We start from the raw sequence: 19,692 nt of genomic DNA, 5'->3' as shown, positions 1-19,692 counted from the left end.
ATTTGGGTCTAATTTTAATCAGTGTTTTATGGATCTTGTTCTCATCTATCTTTTTTTATCTTTATTTTATCTTTTAAGAAAAATTATCCTTCAGCACTTTGTACTTTAATAAGGTGCTTAGAAGAGGTCAAAATCTGGCTTGCTCAAAATGTATTAACATTAAATGAAGATAAAACAGAGGTGATTGTTTTTAGTCCTACTGATCATTCTCAGGCTATCAGCCTAGATCTGGGCAGCTTATCGGCCTCCAGATCTTCTCGGGTGCGAAATCTGGGTGTCCATCTCGATGAGTCATTAAAATTGGATAAACACATCTCTTCTGTAATTGGTTCCAGTTTTTATCAGCTACGCTTGCTGTCTAAAATGCCACAATGTTAGAGACTGTTGTCCGCGCCTTTATTACCTCACGTTTAAATTACTGCAACTCACTACGGTATTTCAAAATCACAAATCACTTGCTGTAAACGCAAACGCTGCTGCTAGATTTATTCAAAATAGTCGCAAATATAATCACATCACCCCTATACTGAGGGCCCTCCACTGGCTGCCTATTCAATTTAGAATCGATTTAAAAATTATTTTATTGGTGTACAAATCTTTACATAACCAAGCCCCTAGCTATCTTTCAGAGCTGTTTTTATACTCCCACTAGAAGTCTAAGATCCAGTGATCAGAATCTCCTTTTAGTCCCTCTGTCCAGACTTAAACGTAGAGGGGATCAAGCTTTCTCTGTGGTCGGGCCTCGGTTATGGAACAATCTGCCGCCTGAGATTAGAGTGGCATCTTCCCTATCCATTTTCAAGTCACTTTTAAAAACACATTTGTTTGATCTGGTCTACTAATATCCCTTTCTTATTACAACGTATTATGGTCTGGATTATTACTCTGTTTTAAGAATGTCTATTTGTCATTCCTTTTTGGTTTTTAATTTATATGTTGTATTATCTCTGTTTTATGTGTTTATGGTTTTATTTTAATGTACAGCACTTTGGTCAGTCTTGTGGCTGTTTTTAAATGCGCTTGATAAATAAATGAACTTGAACTTGAAATTAACTGGTGTTTTTCTCAGATTGTTGAAGAGAACAGAGGTGTGTAACAACCAAAGGTGCCAGTGGATGCAATTACAACAAAACACAAGACATCAAAATGTTTGAAAAGCTTCTGGGAACTATAAAAAAAACTCAAAAAAGTCCCACGAGACAGTGTGCATTCCATAGGACACAGCAAAATAAGTCGGGATCAAAATTAGCCTCAATTTAGTAAAACAGGTTGCTTTTAAGTGACCATAGTACAACATTCAGTGGGATTGCAGAAGAACATAATTAGAACAAAAGAGCATAATTAACTGTGGTTGCACAAATAACAATGGATGCCAGTATTTATGAGACCGCATCATTTTGCAAGCACTGTAATACGAGCCAGATGCTTTTAAACTGTCAACACACATCTCCTAAATTATCTTGGCATACAGTAAGCAACTTCAATGTGAATGCGCAATGCCACTGGGTCCCTGCATTGCAACAGACGGGGTTCAGTGCCACACATGCATACATAATCAGGCAAAAATATGCATATTTGAACTTATTATTTCAAGTTAACTTTAACATTTGTTTTAGCTCTTTAGATTGTCATCTCTAGCTCCCAAAACCTTCCCTTCAAACTCAGCAAAGCCTGTTTCACATTGCTTGTAAGCAGAGTTTTTTCAGACGTATGGGTCAACTTCTTATGTAGAACAGATTAAACTGGAATGTTTGCTAGTTATCAATGGACAACATGATGTCAATAGTATTTGTAAGTGCTTGAATGTAAAGTGTATTAACTGGGTAACACTTTAGTATAGGGACCAATTCTCACTACTAACTAGTTGCTTATTAGCATGTCCATTATTAACATTTTATTAGTACTTATAAAGTACATATTCTGCATGACCATATTCTACATCCCTAATCCTACCAATTACCTAAACTTAACAACTACATATCTTACTATCTATTAATAAGAAGCAAATTAGGAGTTTATTGAGGCAAAAGTCATAGTTAATGATTTGTTAATAGCAAGAATTGGACCTTAAAATAAAGTGTGACCATTAATGGTATAGTAAATGCATTTTTCATATGATTGGACAGACACTGGAACATACAATATTAATCTATTAACAGTATCTACAATGTAATACTTTTAACTTTAGAACCATACAATTGGTTACAAATACAAATAAATTCGTATGGGTCATAGAATACTGAGTAGTGTTATAACATGCTTGACACTTGACACCCCAATAGCATTGATTACAAACTGCACATGCAAGCTTTGTGAAACAGGCCTACAAGAAATATCTAATACCAAAGAACTAACCATCTAAGTCTAAGAGACAATCACATCAGTCATTATTGTCTGTTTATTGAGTGTCCTGAGAAGGCACATGACTATATGTAATGAGACCTAATCTTACCTGATTGTCGTGCAGCACCTCCTTTCTGAACAGGTGAGTAAAAGGCAGACAGGGCACTGAGGGACCCTCTCAGGTGGCTTTGAATTGAGCTTATTTTGGAAGAATGAGGTTTCTGTGAGCTCTCTCCTTTCGCATCTTGGCCTCCACTTCCCAGGCTGGCCCACTGCTCATTAAGAAGGCCCTGTATACGATTAACAACCTGACCGATTGCAGCAGGAGAAGCTGTGGCTTCAGATGATCTTTGAGACTGAAGTTGGGGTTCCTGTCCTTGTGTTTCTCTTGGTTCCTGCTGTGTTTGCAAACCTGAAGTTATTTCTTCTCTTGCTTTGTCTGTTACTGTGCTTTCAACAACCGGACTGTCCTTAGATTCAATCTCTTGGACTGTGGGCTTAGGGACTTCATTTTCACTGCCCATAGTCTCAACCATGGCACTTTCTACCATGACATATTCTTCAGTGTCACTCTCTGCAACAATGATTTCACTGACTTTGGTATCTTTAATCTGACTTGACACACTATATTTGATATCACCCTCTTGTTCTTTGTCAGATTCTGTCTTCTCTAGCATTTCAGAGACCTGTTTACCACTGTTAACTTCTAGATTATCCTGAATTTCAGTCTCCATTGCCTGGTCACACATGACAATCTCTACCCCTACAATTTTCTCTGCTGTACTGACTTGTGCTAATATTTCAACGTCTCGAGCTTCTACTATATTCGTCTGAGTGCTCGAGCATTTAGAGTCTATTTCTTTGGGACCCTCAGCTGGTTGAGGTTCTGTTGAGATTCCTTTCTCCACGACACTTTTGCTGTCTGTACTGACTGATGCATCACATGTGACAACTGATTCAGATAGCGGCTCTGTCTCAATAGGACCTTGAAGTTTCTGCTCCTTCACTTGGTCAATCAGTTCCTGTATTCTCTCATCCTTTCGTCTATTCTCGTCCATCTGCTCTCTCAGTAAGGCATTTGTTTTTTCCAATTCACAACTGGCCTTGCTTAGACTCTCTTCCAAAGTTTTCAGTTTTGCTTCCAGCTCCAGGTTAGTGAGAAGTTTCTGTTCAGCAGGTTGGGCTATTGTAATTTCTTCAGTTGTAATTACACTATGTCCCTTAACAGTCGCAGTGTCTTCTTGAGTGGATGTACAATCAGAAATGGCAACGGATTCCTCTGATTCTGAAATCCCTTGTGACTGCGTTGACTGTTTATCTTCTAACAACGTCTCTGATGATCTATCCTGCTTTTCTGCTGGCTCTGAAGGGCTCTTTGATGCTCCTTCTTGAAGTGTAGACTCCTGCAAAAGTCCCTCTGCTTCATCTGGATCGGTTGGAGTTTCTGCTTTGTCTATGAGTATTACTGGGACAGACACTGGAGCTGGCAATTGTTCCTTCTCTGACTCTGTATCAGATACTTTTTCAGACTCCTGCTCTACAATAACCTGCACCACAAGATTTTGTTCCTGTTGTTCTGTGATTTTGGTGGACTGTACTTCTTGAACAATTTCAGGATCAGCTGCAGTATCTGTGTAAATGGAAGGAGCATCTTTCTTTTCACTTACAGCTGGAGGAACAGCACTGTCTTGCGCATCGGTTTGAGGAACCTCACTCTTTTGCTTGGATTTGTGTTCTTGAATTCTTTGAAGCAGTTTTTCCCTCTCCGTTCTAAGAGAGCATATTTGAGCCCTCAACTCAGGGATGGTCCTGACTTGCTCTTCTAACTCTCGCACCCTTTTCAGCGCAGCTGTGATCTGTTGATGCAAGCTGGCCCTGTCCTGTGGAACACTGCCTCTCCTGTCACCTCCATCCGCTGGTTGAAAAAGCCTCTCAGCTGAGCCGTTCTGCGATTGGGAACTCTGCTCGTCAGTTGAATCTGAACCTTTCCTATGTAGGACATTAATAGGCATGCTGGAGGCTCTTAAAAGGTGAGGCCTAACATTAAGGCCCATGGGCTGTTCGTTCTCAGTTGAGGTCTGTACTTGAGACTCTTCTGCAGCCTTTGGTGAGGGGAGGTAAGCACTCCAAGGCGTCTTTGACTGGCTGGCAGGGGAGCTTCCACTGGTGCTACTGCTGCCACTAGTGGCATCACTGGCTCGGAACTCAAAAAGCTGCTGGACTTCAGTAACACGTGACTTGGGTTTGGACCCTAAAGTGGAAGTATTGGCCCATGTGTCTTTGGCTAGAGGTCGAGCGCCATGCCCAGGAAGGCTGAAGTTGCGTGGCAGTGTGCTGTACTTTGGGCCCCTGTTCTTGCGTTGTATGTGCACCCTCTTGATAGTGTTCCCTTTCTCTATGTCATCTACATACTTCAGGAAGTCCAGATCCAGGTGAAACCCATAAGGGGTCTCTACAGAATATGGCAGCTGTTTACGCTGTACTCCACTATCTGTGGTCTTGGAAGGAAAGCCATTTGCTGAAAAACAAGGTACATATTACACATTTTGCATTCTCTCATAGTAATTCCAATTCAAGCAGCCATTGTATTATTGAGCATATGGAGCATAATTAGTCAAGACAACAAAACAGTTGATGGTGTTATCCCTGTGCAAGGATTTGGAAGACATGAAATGCAAACACTTTTTTGCTGTCAACTATTGTATGAAGACAAGTGGAAGGAATATATTTACACATTTAAAACTGGAAATGACAACAAACAGTCTAGCGCTCTTACCACTTTTCTTGTCCATTATTTCTGTTTTTGCAGTATCATGGGTGGAATCTGTTGTAAACACTGGAAACCTGTAGAAAGATCAAATGTACATATCTAACATTATTTTTTATTAATCACCTAATGTATCAGTGACAACATTAATTATTTGTCAGTTCCTGTACAAATTATATTACTTACTTTCTGTGCAACATGACTTAGATTATTTGTTTGTGCCATTTTCCACCACACCACTATTAAAACCACAGTGACATAGTAGTTCATTCTGTTAAATTTACTCCAGATGGCTCACAGTTTATGTGGGATTGATTTAGGCAATGGAAAACAATTTTACTATTTTAGATTTAGGATTCTTCAGGGGCTTACGTAAGGCTGCTGATCAAAATACATCATGTTAATACAAACTGAATACACCCTCAGGCTTCAGATCTGCAGATCAACTTGCTGAAAGTTCCCACTGTCCTATCTTAAAGTCATCCCAACTTACATAAATGTGGCAAGAAAACATACTGCAGGCAAAAGACAATCTCGCTTGACTATAAGAAAACTAACTGCTGTCTTTGATTTAGCATGGGAACAAAAACTTTTTTAACAGTCACTAAAGACACACTCAAATTTTTGTTATTCTGAAGCAGCACCATACTGTAGTTTGACCTTTGAACTTTTTAGCAATTATATAATCTATTGTTTATTATTACTGTGCCATTTCTAAATTAATACACTGTACAGTATGTATAGCACTGACATGGTGTTGGATGCCACTTCACACAACACATTCATTAGAGCCCTTGAGATAATTATGTAGTCAAATGTTAACCTTCTTCTGTTGAAGATGATACTTTTCAAACATTTTGCTTTAATGGAACAATAGTCAAAGCCCTCAGGGCATGTTTGCAGATCTTAACTATGTACTGAACTTATGGGAGAAAGATTACTCAAAGATGTGTCATCTGGCTCTGATTTCAATGTTGTAATCTGAGCCAAAGGCTTGGAATTTGGACAGTTTGGAAAAGGATATTCTTCAAAATTGCTATTCGAATATGTTTCATGAAATCTGGATCACTGGCTGGCTGCTGGGTGTCCAGATCTGGACAAACTGGCACAAAAACTTTTGACCACTTGGAGCTAAATTTACAACAACATTTTCACAATGCACCATCAAGAACAGAGCCTTTAGATGAAGTTGTTTGTACCTGTTGGAGATATGTATTTCACTAAGTACTAGCAAGGATAGAAATATGCCTCAGCTGCTTTTTAGAAATGGGTTTTGAGCCATGATTTGGTTGAGAAGTCAAGCACTAAGCATTCTGAAGCCGAGTGGCATAACAGAGTGCCAACACAGTATTTAGTGATCAGACCATCAATCAGCTAGCTCCCATGATTTCCGTTCACAACACATTTACTCTAGAGAATAATAAAGAATAATAAAATTGATGCACCAGTGAAAGAGAAACAGAGTGGTGTAGCGCAGGGGTTATATCTCTAGGAGGTATCTCAGAAGGTTGCTGGTTTGGTCACCACAAAGACCAAGCCATGAGCAATCACTGTTGTGGCCTTGAGCAAGGCATTTAAACTCAGGCTGATCCAGGGGGACTGACCTTTTAGTAAGTGTACTGTAAAGTCTGTTTGGATAAGAATGCCATCTAAATCAATGGTTCCCAGCTGGTTTCACTTCAGGACAAAGGTTTTATATTGTACGTCAAGAGGAAACACAAAATTAGAGACATGTTTGTCATACAAATGTAAACAAAATGTCCTTCAAATGATAGAAATGTTGTAAGTTCTTGGCATAGGTTCTTCATGGTTTTTGAGGATGAGGGCATGTCATATGCTGGCATTTGCCTAATCTGACAGATGAATTTGGATACGGAATTTGAAATACTGAGTTTGACTTGACATCTATTAAGGAAATCATTCTCAGATGTCATAATGCTGAAGTGTTAAAGTGTTGTTGCTAAGGAAATATTGAGCATCTTAATTAGACTTCTTAGACATTTATGTTTATCCCCAGGTTTCAAGGCAAAACCCCATAATAGTGTGAGTCTGAGCTTGACTGACAGCTGAATCCCCAGAATCCGACACACCGCAGCAAGCATGGAAAATGTACAGCTTCTTAAGTCCTCCTGGAGAAGAAAGGAACAACCTAAGAAATGTTTAATGTGATTCAAATACACTGTCTGCCGTTGAGTCTTACTTAGCCAGAGCTGGAATGCAACTTGTAATTGCTGAGTAAAGTGAGGCCTAGCCACTTGTCAATTATCCACATGGAACTGAAGAACACAACACTGCCTATTTATTTAGAAAGAGAGAGAGAGTGAACAAGTAAAGAAGCAAGTGGAAGAGCGAGAGAAAGAGGGCAAGTCATGGCCACTGGAGAGAAATTACTTTAATAAGAAGACTTTCATGCAATCCTCTATTGGCCTCATTTGCAGGAATATGTTTTAGCTTATCAGTGGTGATATTAGGCTATTTGAGTGTATCTCAAGATTTCGTGTTTCTAGTTTGTTTCAAGATTGCCTTTATTTTGAAAGATAGTTTGTTGTGAACCAAATGTTTAGAATCAACTGTTTCCATTGCACCCTGAAAAATCATTAAATTTGATTGCAATACCCCATGCATTATATAAATTTAATTGGTTGACCTTTTTATCCTGCTTTAACTCACAGATAACCCAGCGGACCATGTACTGTAGCTATAATGGAAAGTCACTGTTTATTTAGCTATTCACAGCAGATTTAATTCAATATAACTAATCAAATTGCAGTGAAGGAACGGAAGTAAGCGAAGGAAATCAATCTCATTTGCTGTCTTTGTAACCGTGTAGGGGCAAAATGCACACAAACACGCACACACACAAACCACCTGCAACCCTACAAGCTCAGCATCTAGTGCTGATTAGGAGTGCTGAAGCCTTGAAAAGAAATCGAACCAAACAGAGCCAAAGGCAGCAAAAACCGCTCGAACAGCCAACAAAACAACATCTGTGGGCATTCTCAAGGCATGCCAGCTGGACAAGCAGGGAAAGATTGTTAATGTTCCACATGCCTGTTATTCATGATCCTCACCATAACCCTGAGACTTCTGGTCTGAGAATGCACAGATTCAATATTTTCACACCAAAATTGATGGCAACTTAAGGAATTTAAGAAATAACCAACTGCTTTTTTTTCATTAACAGGCATTATGACCAAGATGTTCCTTTGATCGTTGCAGGCACAGCTGCATTGCAAGATGCTGGCAAACTTCACAAAGCATGTGCGCAAATAAACGCATGAGCGTCTGAAAGCGAATAGCAGAGCCCCACATACATATGACATGCTGGGAGAAAAAAAAATATTGTGGCCATTAATTAAAAAAGAAATCCCATGGCTTGTTAATTTGTTCCTTTATTTCAGTTAAATCACAGCCATGTACTAATACGTTCCATTGTCAAACTGAATTAAAACCAGGGAACAATTTATAACAACTTATCCACAATTTGACTAAAATGAGAGTGCATTAATAAAATGTGTCAATGAATAAATGGGAACTGGGAACTAATTTTTCGAGGTTTTTGTTTGCAGCTTCCACACAAACTGTCAAGCTACAGGTTAGGCCAGTAAGTGGCAACAAGTCACTTGCTGTATCCGAATGCCTACTTCCATACTATACAGAAAGTAAAAAACAGTACACCAAAAGAATAGTCTAAATTCATACTATTCGAAAAATAAAAGTACGCTAAATGTACCTGGATGGCCTATTTCCACAGAGATTCGGGAGTGTGCATTCAATAGACACTTTATGTTGATGTCCATGTCTTTTTTTTTTTTGGAAAATGACCAATCGTTTCGCTTGATAAGACACTTATTCCTCAGCTGGGATTGTGTAGAGTCCTTTGAAGCTGCATTGAAACTGTAATTTGGCCCTTCATCCTGCTGGCCACCATTGCCATCCACTATATGGAGAAAAATCCTGGAATGTTTTCCCCAAAAACTTTAATTTATTTTCGACTGAAAAAAAGAAGGACATGGCATCTTGAATGACATAGGGGTGAGTAAATTCTCAGGAAATATTTTTATTCTGGAAGTAATCTTTTAATGATTGTTATATGTTTCAAACCACATGTAGTAACCACTACAGTATGCAATTTGGTACCCAGGTTATTGTCTTTATGAGTCAGTGAATCAATGAATCAGTGATTTGTTCATTCAGCAATGAAACACCACTGTGGTGTGTTTGCTCTGAGATGCACAGCAGATGATTCTACTTTGACTTCATTTGTAACTATTTTTGAACAGTAACAAGAAATATTTTGTCTAAAATGTAAAATGTTTATTGAGCTGTAATATAATACAATATCACACTCACAATCATTTATGTTTATGCCAAAATTGTGCTCTGATTTCCTTTCTAATGGTCACGATCATCTCCCACACTTTTCTTTCCCAGTAGCTCAACTCTGTTGCAAGCTTTTCTGCTTCCATCTAATGACAATAAACAGATAGCGAGTGGGCTGTCTGACAGGAAGCAAAAGCTTGCTGCACTTCCCCTCCATCATTTAAGGTTCTAGATCTACACAAAGGGCTCTGCAAACCTTCATACATCTGGAGGAAGCAGAGAACACACAACATCTGTCCTACTTAGATGAGAGGAGGCCCGGAGAGAAAAGTGCTGGAATGAAGGCTAGACCACCAGTGACAAAATGTGTCTGTATTACTGTCATATTCAATATAAACTTACCAATGATGAGCAGCATAGACACTCTCATACATATGGAAACGGATGCTAATATTTTAATTATGGATGTCAATCAATTCAAAATGTATTTGAATGAATTACCTGATATGCTACTTAATTCATTTAATTTATCACAACTGTTGGAAAATCTACTGTAAGTACGAGTCAGGAGGTACGATCAAATGTTTTCAGTGTGTTTTTATACTGTATAGCTAATATGAAATTACAATGCATTCCATAGAATGGCTAGTGCCATTTTCTATATTATATTATATTATATTATATTATATTATATTATAGGGACCAATTCTCACTATTAACTAGTTGCTTATTAACATGCATATTACTGGCATATTGGCTTTTTATTAGTACTTATAAAGCACATATTAATGCTTTATTCTGCATGACAACATTTTAGATCCCTCAATCCTATCCATATCAACTTAATACCTACATTATTAACTATTAATAAAAAGCAAATTATGAGCTTATTGAGGCAAGTCATAGTTAATAGTTAGTTAATAATGAGAAAAAATTGGTCCCCAAACTAGTGTGTGACTATTACATTATATTATATTATATTGTTTTTATTGATTATTCTTATAAAAATAAGATATGATGTTGTCATTTATATTATATATATTATCTATTTATTTACAGTGTATTATTACTTGTACCAACCCTGATAGCACACATACATCTCAGAGACGTCTATTTGATATCTGCATTTACATCTGCAAGACGTATTTTTTAGGGTGTTTTCTCATCTGCAATACGTCTATAGGACGTTTCCTTTTAGATGTCAAGTAGACGTCTATTAGATGTCTTTAAGATGTTTATGATTTAGAATGTATGTAAAACTGACATCTGAAAGACATCTGCCAGACGTGTGCTATCTGGGAATTAACATGTTAACCTGACTATTTTAATAACTAATGTATATTGACAAAGATGCACACATTTAAATGATTACTTCCAGTTTCAAAAGATAGAAATAATGGCTTTAGTTTATCTTTCAACCATAATAGTATTTGGTTGGGTGAATGAGTGAAAGCAAATAAGAGGAAGAGAATGTGCGAGAGAGAGAGCGAGAGAGAGCTTTTATTAAGGATTTGAAGCAAATGTCTATAAATTATTCAGTCATACCCTGTTTGTAACGCTACAAGCAGACAAGTCTCATTAGTACTCTACAGATTACACAGCGAGACAGCGATACACAAAGCTGAGAGGAAGAAACAGAAACAGAAAATGTCTAACCATTCAGAAACGCAATGCATTTCAAAGGTGTTTTCTCAGCGGTGCACACAGAGAACACTGAAGTGAAGGGGGAAGGGATGGACGGATACAGGGAGATGACAGAGAGCGGCTGGTGGCGACAGAGAGGAGAGGGTTATCGAGCTCAGGCAAGTGACAGCCAGGTGCTAGCTGTGTCTGTATGGATCATTCACATCCCACGGGATCCACAACAGCAGACACATATGTACATACGGCCAGATTCCAACAGAGATAAAACCGATGCCCCGTATTGATAATCATTTACAAATGGCAAGCATGTTCTAAGCTGCAAGAGTCCAACACATGGTGAGAGCCAGGCTAATCCACATTTTATACAAATATTAAACACCCAGTGGTTCTCCTGTTTTTGCAAATGCTTTCAAAATGCACACACAGACACACATCATCAAAACAAATGCACAATACTCTCATTAGATCTTGCCTTCCTTCCGTCTTCCAGGAGGCTCCAGAAAAACAGTCCTACTTAAATGCATCAGGAAGCTCTCCTCACTATGTACTCAAAGAATTACATTAAGCAAGGTCTTATGCACACATTCACACACACAAACAAATAATGGAGAGGGGATGAGCTGGATATATGCCTGCTCGGCAGTTATTTCTGCACTGCAGTAATAGCAACAACAGAGCCATTTAAAAACCCAGCGACACAGTCCAAGCACACATATGGCACAGATTCATACATGCACGAGAAAAGACAGAGCGCTATGACAGGCTGAGATTCTCACCTGTACTAACGTGCTACATGCCTCCTAGAGCGTACAAGAGTGTGTGCATCATCGTGAGAGATGGGAAACGATAGAGGGACAGAAAAAAAGGAAAAGAAGACAGATAGGGAGAGGGAGAAACAGAGACAGCCCCAGAGTGACAGAGGGGGGGGGGGATTCCTCTTACCTAGCATGTGCAGTGAATGCTGCTCCCCTCCCGTCTACCAAAAACATGAAACCCTCCCTTCCATTCTTTGAACTTCAACCTGATATCGCAAGGGGGTGAGGGGTGGGGGTGTTGGGGGATGGATTTGATTGCTATGTAAAAAGGGGATAGAGAAAAATGACAAAAAAAATACATTGAAAAAAATACTTTTTTTTTTTTTTTTGACAAGATTTTTTTTATGTGTTTGAAGTATCTTATGTTCACAAATGCTGCATTTATTTGATCAAAAATATGTGTGAAATAATTTTGAAATATTTTAACATTTGAAATAACTGTTTTCAATGCTCATTTAATTTAAAGTGTAATTTATTCCTGAATTTTCAGCAGCCATTATTCCAGTCTTCAGTGTCACATGATCCTTCAGAAATCATTCTATTATGCTGATTTAGTTCTTGAGTAACATTTATTATAATTATCAATGCTGAAAAAATTTGTGCTGCTTAATATTTTGGAAACCATTATATATATTTCTACATTTATTCTTTAAAAAAGGCTTACGGACCCCAACATTTATTTTAATTAAATATAAAAAGGTTTGCCTTCCAGTAAAGCAGAAATAAGAAAGATAATAACTGTTTTCAATGAACATATCTTGAATTAAATGTGGTGTTCATGTGTGCAATTGATGTTTTTCTTGTTTTAAGCACAAGACTTAATGTATGCTTAAGTTTTCAATTTGCCAACAGGATATTAAAAATAAACTTAATTTAAGATATATTATCCTCATAATTGTATACATATCTTGTTAAAGCTGTTCAGATATTTTACTGGAAAACAAGACAATGGAAAGCAAGACGTAATGATAAAGAAAATGAGTTTTACAGTGCATAGATACTGGAAAGACTATTTATTTGGCTATTGTGAGATATTGGTCCTAGAGGAAAAGAAAAATCCATCAGAAAAAGCAGCAAAGATGAGTCAGAAAGTGAGAAAACAGTCCTCATACTCTTTTGAATGTTCAGTCCTCTGCTGCAGTAACTCCCCATGCCCTCTTTTTGACACAGACCATCTGAGAATTGAACTGACGACAACCGGTGCCTCCGATGAAATGACCCGTGTTGAGAAGGTCTCTTACTTTCTCACCCTCTTCCTCTCGTGTAATTTTTTCCCCTCACGCTCTCTCTCCCCTTCAATAACCTTTTCTCCCTCAATAACTTCCTAATAACACTCTGGTCTGAAAAAGTTGTTTTTTCTAGTGCCGAAGTTAACATTCCTTCCTCTCTCCCTGTGGCCCTAGGAATATGTCAGAATTGTGGGGAGATCCCACCACGAACAGTGTAATCATTAGTACTGGGTGGCGGTTAACCATTAACAGTGCTGCACCAGATCTCCACCACAACTTATCTTCTCACAACACTTGTGCCTCAACCATGCAGCTGCTCAACTGTTGAGGTACATGCTGCATTAGCATTCGGGGCTTAACAAAAATCATTCTGGGCTTAAAGAAATAGCTCACTTAAACATGAAAATTCTAGCATCATTTACTCACCCTCATTCAGTCGTTCCAAAGCCATTTAACTTCCTGTGTAACAAGAATTTTTTTTTTTTTAAAGAATAGTCTAGCCAATCTTTTAAATGAAATTAAATGTAATAAAGCCTTGGGCTCCAATATGAAAAAAGCACAATAAAAACACATAAGAGTGGTTTCTATGACTATATTATAATGTATAACCATGTAATAGTTATGTGTGGGAGCCGACTGAAATTTAAGTTGTTATTAACTGCTAAATTATGACACCTGACCTAGTTCTCTTTGGCATGTTCATGAGAGTTCTAGAGATAAGTAGCAATGTCAAGTACTTGACTGAAACATTCATTTGAGTCAGATGTTTTGGTTCTCAAATATGGTAGTTGAAACATTTACAAATGGTTCTCGGCCTCAACTTACAGACACAGTTATCCAGTTGCAACATTTCAAATCTCACAGGGAGGAAAGATTTTCAACAATTAAAAAAATAATTCGCCCGAAAATTTGTTGTCATCATTTACCCACCCTCATGCCATTCTAAACCCAATCATCTTTGGACGAATGAAGATATTTTCAGATTCATCATCATTTTTGTCCAGCCACTTAAAATTTAGCAATCAACGTTTTTAAAAAAGTACATAAAGACATTGATAGATGCAGCTTGGTAATTTGTATTATTTATGCTTCAATCTATGGTCAAATAAGTGTCAGGAGTATGGACTGTTTTGTGTGGGTTTTGCTCCCCATGTGTTCCATGTGACCCAGTTTCTCCTTCATGTTGAGTGTTAATTCAGTGCCTGCTCCTCAAATGTGCCCCTCAGTGCCCGCTTCTCGAAAGTGTTCTCCAGTGCCTGCTCCTCGAAAATGCCCTCCTGTGCCCACTCCTCCAAAATGCCCACCCTCCCACAGGCCCATAGACCCAGTAGCTCCACCTCGGCTCCAAGCTCCCTAGCCTCCACTGTCACCCATCGATCCACCAGCTCCACCGGGCTCCCTCGTCCCTCCGGCTCCGCCTTGGTCGGGCGTCGACCCGCCATCGCCTCAGGACTCCTCTCCTCTGGCTGCGCCTTGCCGCTCCGTCCCACCGGCTCTGTTGGGCTCCTTCCTCCCTTCAGCTCCACCTGGGTCCTCAGTTGCTCCGGCTCCGCCGCGGACCTCTGGGTCTCCGTCTCCGCCTTGGTCGCCAGAGCCCTCGGCTCCACCCTGGCCCCCTGGATCCCCCTGGCTCGTTGGCTCTCCGTCTCTGCCCCGGGCTCCTCCACCACCTGCTCCGCCACCGTTGGTCGGCCCCCTGGAGTCGGCGGCCATCCTTCCTCCATGGGTCCTCCCTCCGTCGGCTCCACCGTGGGCCATCTTCATGGCTGTGGCCTGGGTCCAGCTGTGCGCCTCCTGCTCAGGGTCCCTCCTGTCTCTTCCCTGGCTCCTCCCTCCTTCGTCGCCTCCCTGGTCTCTGTCTGCCGGCCCCCTCCCAGGGCTCCATCCTCCTCCTGAGCCTCCTCCTTAGTTCCCGCCCGTCCCTCCCCTTTGGATGTTACTACGGTGCGAGGACGCACCTTCCGGGAGGGGGGCGATATGTCAGAACTATGGACTGTTTTGTGTGTGTTTTGCTCCCCATGTGTTCCATGTGACCCAGTTTCTCCCTCATGTTGAGTGTTAATTTGATTCAGGTGTGTCTCCTCTTCCTCCCTGATTACCCTGTGTTTAAAAGCCCCAGTCCTTCTGTTAGTGTTTGTCGGTTCTGAATGTCATTCCTTGTGTTTCCTGTGCCTCCTATACTCCCTATTGGATTATTAAAGACTCGTTTTTGTGAGTTCCTCATCTCCTCGTTCCTTGCTCCGTGCTCCTTGGTGAGTTGTGACAATAAGAGAATATTAAAAATAACAAATCTTTAATGGGTTTGGAATGACACTATGGTTATTTTCATTTTTGGTTAATTAACCAAATGTTGTCTGTCACACAAAGCCATGAATATGACTTCAAAAAGTCATATGAACCACTTTTATGGTTTTTGATCTTTTTTTATTATTATTATTATTATTATTGATCTAGTCCTATAAGCACCAGAAGGCCACATATAATTCTGTCAATGAAAAATCTATTTTAAAATGGTAATCAAAAGTTAATTAACCAACAATTTGTATTATAATTCGTATTACAATTCGTGCTTTTTGATATTTGTAGATATTAACTTTTTTTGGATGGAAAAAAGAGGACTGTTGTTTTGTCAGGATGATGCTATTTCTATCGACCTTGGATTTGGTATGTGAACTTGAAAAATGAAACAGAAAAAAAAGAAAGAGAAATTAGTACTCTAACAGGACATAAAAAATGAATAATCTGTGCACGTCCATCTTAACGTTTTATATTGCACACTTAAGTCACTAGCACATCTGAATACCATGATGTTACCATTGCAAACATCTAAAAAAAAAAAAGAAAATGGCTATTTGTAAGTGCCTGAGATGATCCCACAGATAAGCCAGCTTGTATTCTTGTCACAGATTCTGCCATGGAGTATTCCTTTTGGCTTTTTCATTTGGAGCAAACAAATTGAAGTGGCCCCTTAAGGAGGAAGCTATTCAACTCTGCAATGTGCTTGAGAGGTCTGTCTAATCACAGAATTCAGATGGCCGTGCCATGACCATATTTCACCTAGGTCCAGAATGAGTCATCGGCCAGAGTGAGAGCCTAGATTAAAAGCAGACTTGAAAAGAGAAGGAGGTGTAGAGTGCTCAGCATATCTAGCATATATACTGCCAGTGAAATGCACCCCGTAGCCATAAAGTGCTCTTCCTACTTCAGTTGACAGTGGTCTTGCAGACACTAATAAAAGCGAGCATTCAAACATGCATACAAAACACTCACCCACGTATTCTCACTCTCTCTGATACATCTCTGAGACAGACAAACTCACGTTCACGCTTCCACACACACACACAAAAATCGATACTACTGAGAGGCCATCTCTGGCATTTATTCTGTATTGTGAGTTTTGGGCTGATCTTTTAAGCAGTTTAATAAAAGTCTGAATCTTTGCTCCTGCTGTTTTTTTTTTTTTATGTGTGTTTAATTATTTTAATGCTTTTTTTCCATGATGGTCTGCTATTTTAGTATCATCTGTTTTGAAACAATTGTCAAGCAACGCATTAAATTAAACATGAAATTTTGATGATGAAAGAGTAAAATAGTACTCCAATAATCTTTTGAAAGATCCTTTTTATAAAGTGTATGTCAATCGTACGGTCTGGACTAAAGAAGAAATTTAAAAAAATGTTTCAATAATGAATGTCAAATGGGGTCCAAAACAACACTGAACCCTACTGACTTTTATTGTATGTACTGACAAAAATTGAGAATTATATCTTCTTTTGTGTTATGCAGAACAAAGAAGGCTTTGGATTAACATGAGGGTGAGTAAATGATGACAACTGTAATTTTTAGGTGAACTAAGCCATTAATACTGCATAACAGCTGTTATCTCAGTGTATTTAGTTCCTTTAGATATTGTATGAAAATAAAAATAATGATTTAACACTATCCAGTATAAAGTTGTGAAATCAGAGACATACTGTAAGAGCCAAAATGAAGGCAAAACCTTCACCACTTGTGCAAATAATACTAATAAAATGCAACAGTAAGCAACAACGGATAGTTATCTAAGCCAAGACAAACATTTTTTTCTCTAGGAGAAATGGCAGCCTCCTGCAAAGAAAATTGATGCAGGCTGCACATGGTCCCTGTAAAAGCATAAGTTCAGTAAAATACTATGTAAACTACTCTAACAATTGCAGCAGCCCTGAAGCTTTTCAGTGCCATATACAGTATAGAAAAAGACTTCTAGTCTGATAAGATTTCATCGGACTAGAATGCTTGTTCTTATTTTCCAAGTGTTTATTATCATTTTACTCAGAGAATAAGCAGATTTTTCAGGCAGATGTTTTCAAATTACAGAGGCAAACGTATCAGCCATGACTAGGTCCAGTGCATTTTCTGTGCGGATTTTGAATATACAGTATTTCGTATTGCTTTAAAACTCTTATTAGTGGCTGAAAACATTATGAAATTAGCCTTTTTTCCATATAATTGAACATGCAAGGGGTGGGGGATTTTCTGGCTCAGCCCCAGTTCTAAAATGTAAGATGTACTGTAAGACTGAGGGAGGGCCCGGACGGTGGGTGGGGTGTAATTTCCAGTGGGTGGGGTGCCATGATTATTTTAGCTGACAATTTCCATTTAGACTACATTTATGAGGAAATTGTAATCTGCCACAGTATAGTGGATAGTGGTTTTATCAACACATAATTAAAATGGTTCAGATAAATCAAGTAACCAAAATTATTAAACTGCTCAACTTTCCATAATGTGTTAACTACAGTGACAACACACTGAGCCGTGAAAGCCCTCCGCTGGCTTTAACCACAATCCTGTACCAAATTCTGCTCTCTCCTTAAAGCTTCACTGCACATTGGCATCTGTGTCATGTGGCTCTCTCAAGGCATGAGAGGAACTGATGTTAATGCTCACACAATGTGAAGTGAGCTATGTGAACATCGTTGTAGATTAGATTACAAATTATATGGCATTACTCATCATCTGCTGTAAACCTCAAAACCCCCCTTGGGTTGAGTGAGGGTGACCAAAATCTTTAACAGATCAAATGCTTCCACATCAAAAAATAGCATCAAATGTGTTTCTATTTACTGAGGCTATGAAATATTGCGGGATTGGAAGTAAATACAATTACCTTTTGTACAAAAGAGTTCACATAGTTAATTCCAACAACCAAAAATATATATATATATATAATGTTTTAAAATATTTCATCAAAGTCATAAAGGGCACAAACTGCTTACAAGCCATTAGATTGTGGAAATGGTGGAATCTCAGCTTACAAGGAACGTTCACTCAAATTTCTGAACAAATGTTCAAAGTTATCTGCTCTTTAACTCTTTCCCTGCCAGAGGTTGCCAGTCACCGCCAGCATTTTCAGCATTTTCATAAAACGTTCATGGCCCCCAGAATATTTTGTTGTATGAATATCTGAACATGCAGTATGTCGAAAGAAAAACAGAGACAGAAACATTTTTAACAAAAAGACCATATCCAGATCAGATTCAGAATGATCGCTTCCATCAGCACCTCCAAAGCTTGCACAGTCCTATACCACTTCCTGGGTTGACATTTCATTTGGTAACAGTAAATGTTTGATGACTGAATTATTTTACATATGCATCTGCTTACATGTGATCTGTTGTTTCTACTTCTTCACCATGTTTTGATCCAGAGATTCAATACTCTGTCGGAAGTTTGTAATAGTGCATTCTACCGTATAACTATGAAAACACAGAAAGCCGGAAAATTCCATTAATGAAGAGGAAGCATTGTCTCATAAATGATGGAAAATTTCGTCAATGGCAGGAAAAGAGTTAATAACATTATCAAAATGTTAGCAGAAAATTTTTATACATCATTTACAAAAACTTATGGATACATTAATTTTTCATTGAATTTCAATTTCATTTCAAATTCAAGTTTTTCATTTTAGTTGGATGTCTGTCTAATGTTTTTTAAACGTTAGTCCTTACTACATTCAAAAGTGAGGTTTCCATAATGTTTGCAAAATGATAAAATGATAAAATCAAACGTTCACATAACAAGAGTTTAGTTTTAGTTTTTTAGTTTTTTTGCATGATAAAAGGTGAAACACGTGATAAATGAAAACAATACTTGTTCTAAAATCGGCTCAAAATATCAAAAATGCTTGATATCCTCTAATTAGATTAATCACAGTCTGAAGCTAAAACAATTGGAATCTGTGACATTATACACTATGCGATTTTCTATGAAATCTGTCAGCTCAAATCTGCAGACTGCCTCTGAGGTACAGTAGCATCGACTTATTCAAACTCTAAATCGAAGGAAAGTTCATGTATTGTGTTTCAGCCTTAAAAACATATTTTGGTTAGCTGGGGTGCCCCTTAAAAGAGAGCTATAACAATCTCAAGATTGTCAAGGGAGGAAAAAAAGGAACTCTAGCATATGACAAACAGACTAACAAAAAAATAGAAAAAAAGGCAGAAAGATATGAACTAGAAAAACAATGAACAACTCACACAGAGTAAGAGAGCTATTGAGAGAGGAGAGAGACAGACATTGCTTCTGGTGA

At 38.5% G+C, this 19,692-nt stretch overlaps 1 protein-coding gene across 3 annotated transcripts in view; it reads right to left on the bottom strand.

Moving 5' to 3' along the window:
- kank4 (KN motif and ankyrin repeat domains 4) overlaps positions 1 to 19,692 on the bottom strand; it is a 48,356-nt gene that overhangs the window by 9,967 nt on the left and 18,697 nt on the right. Inside the window, exons 1-4 of one of the 3 annotated variants that reach the window (XM_079432182.1) lie at positions 13,005 to 13,153; positions 12,020 to 12,150; positions 5,120 to 5,187; positions 2,453 to 4,861 (exon numbers count right to left, since the gene is read on the bottom strand). In XM_079432182.1, the coding sequence (XP_079288308.1) occupies positions 2,453 to 4,861; positions 5,120 to 5,187; positions 12,020 to 12,066 (2,524 nt within the window). In that variant the 5' untranslated portion in view covers positions 12,067 to 12,150; positions 13,005 to 13,153. Of the gene's footprint in view, positions 1 to 2,452; positions 4,862 to 5,119; positions 5,188 to 12,019; positions 12,151 to 13,004; positions 13,154 to 19,692 lie in introns of those variants that run through there. The other 2 variants (XM_079432181.1, XM_079432183.1) reach the window with 2 other exon arrangements.

Source organism: Barbus barbus, assembly GCF_936440315.1.
Source record: "Barbus barbus genome assembly, chromosome: 13".
Classification (NCBI taxonomy): Eukaryota; Metazoa; Chordata; class Actinopteri; order Cypriniformes; family Cyprinidae; genus Barbus; species Barbus barbus.
This window is presented reverse-complemented; position numbering and strand designations above follow the sequence as displayed.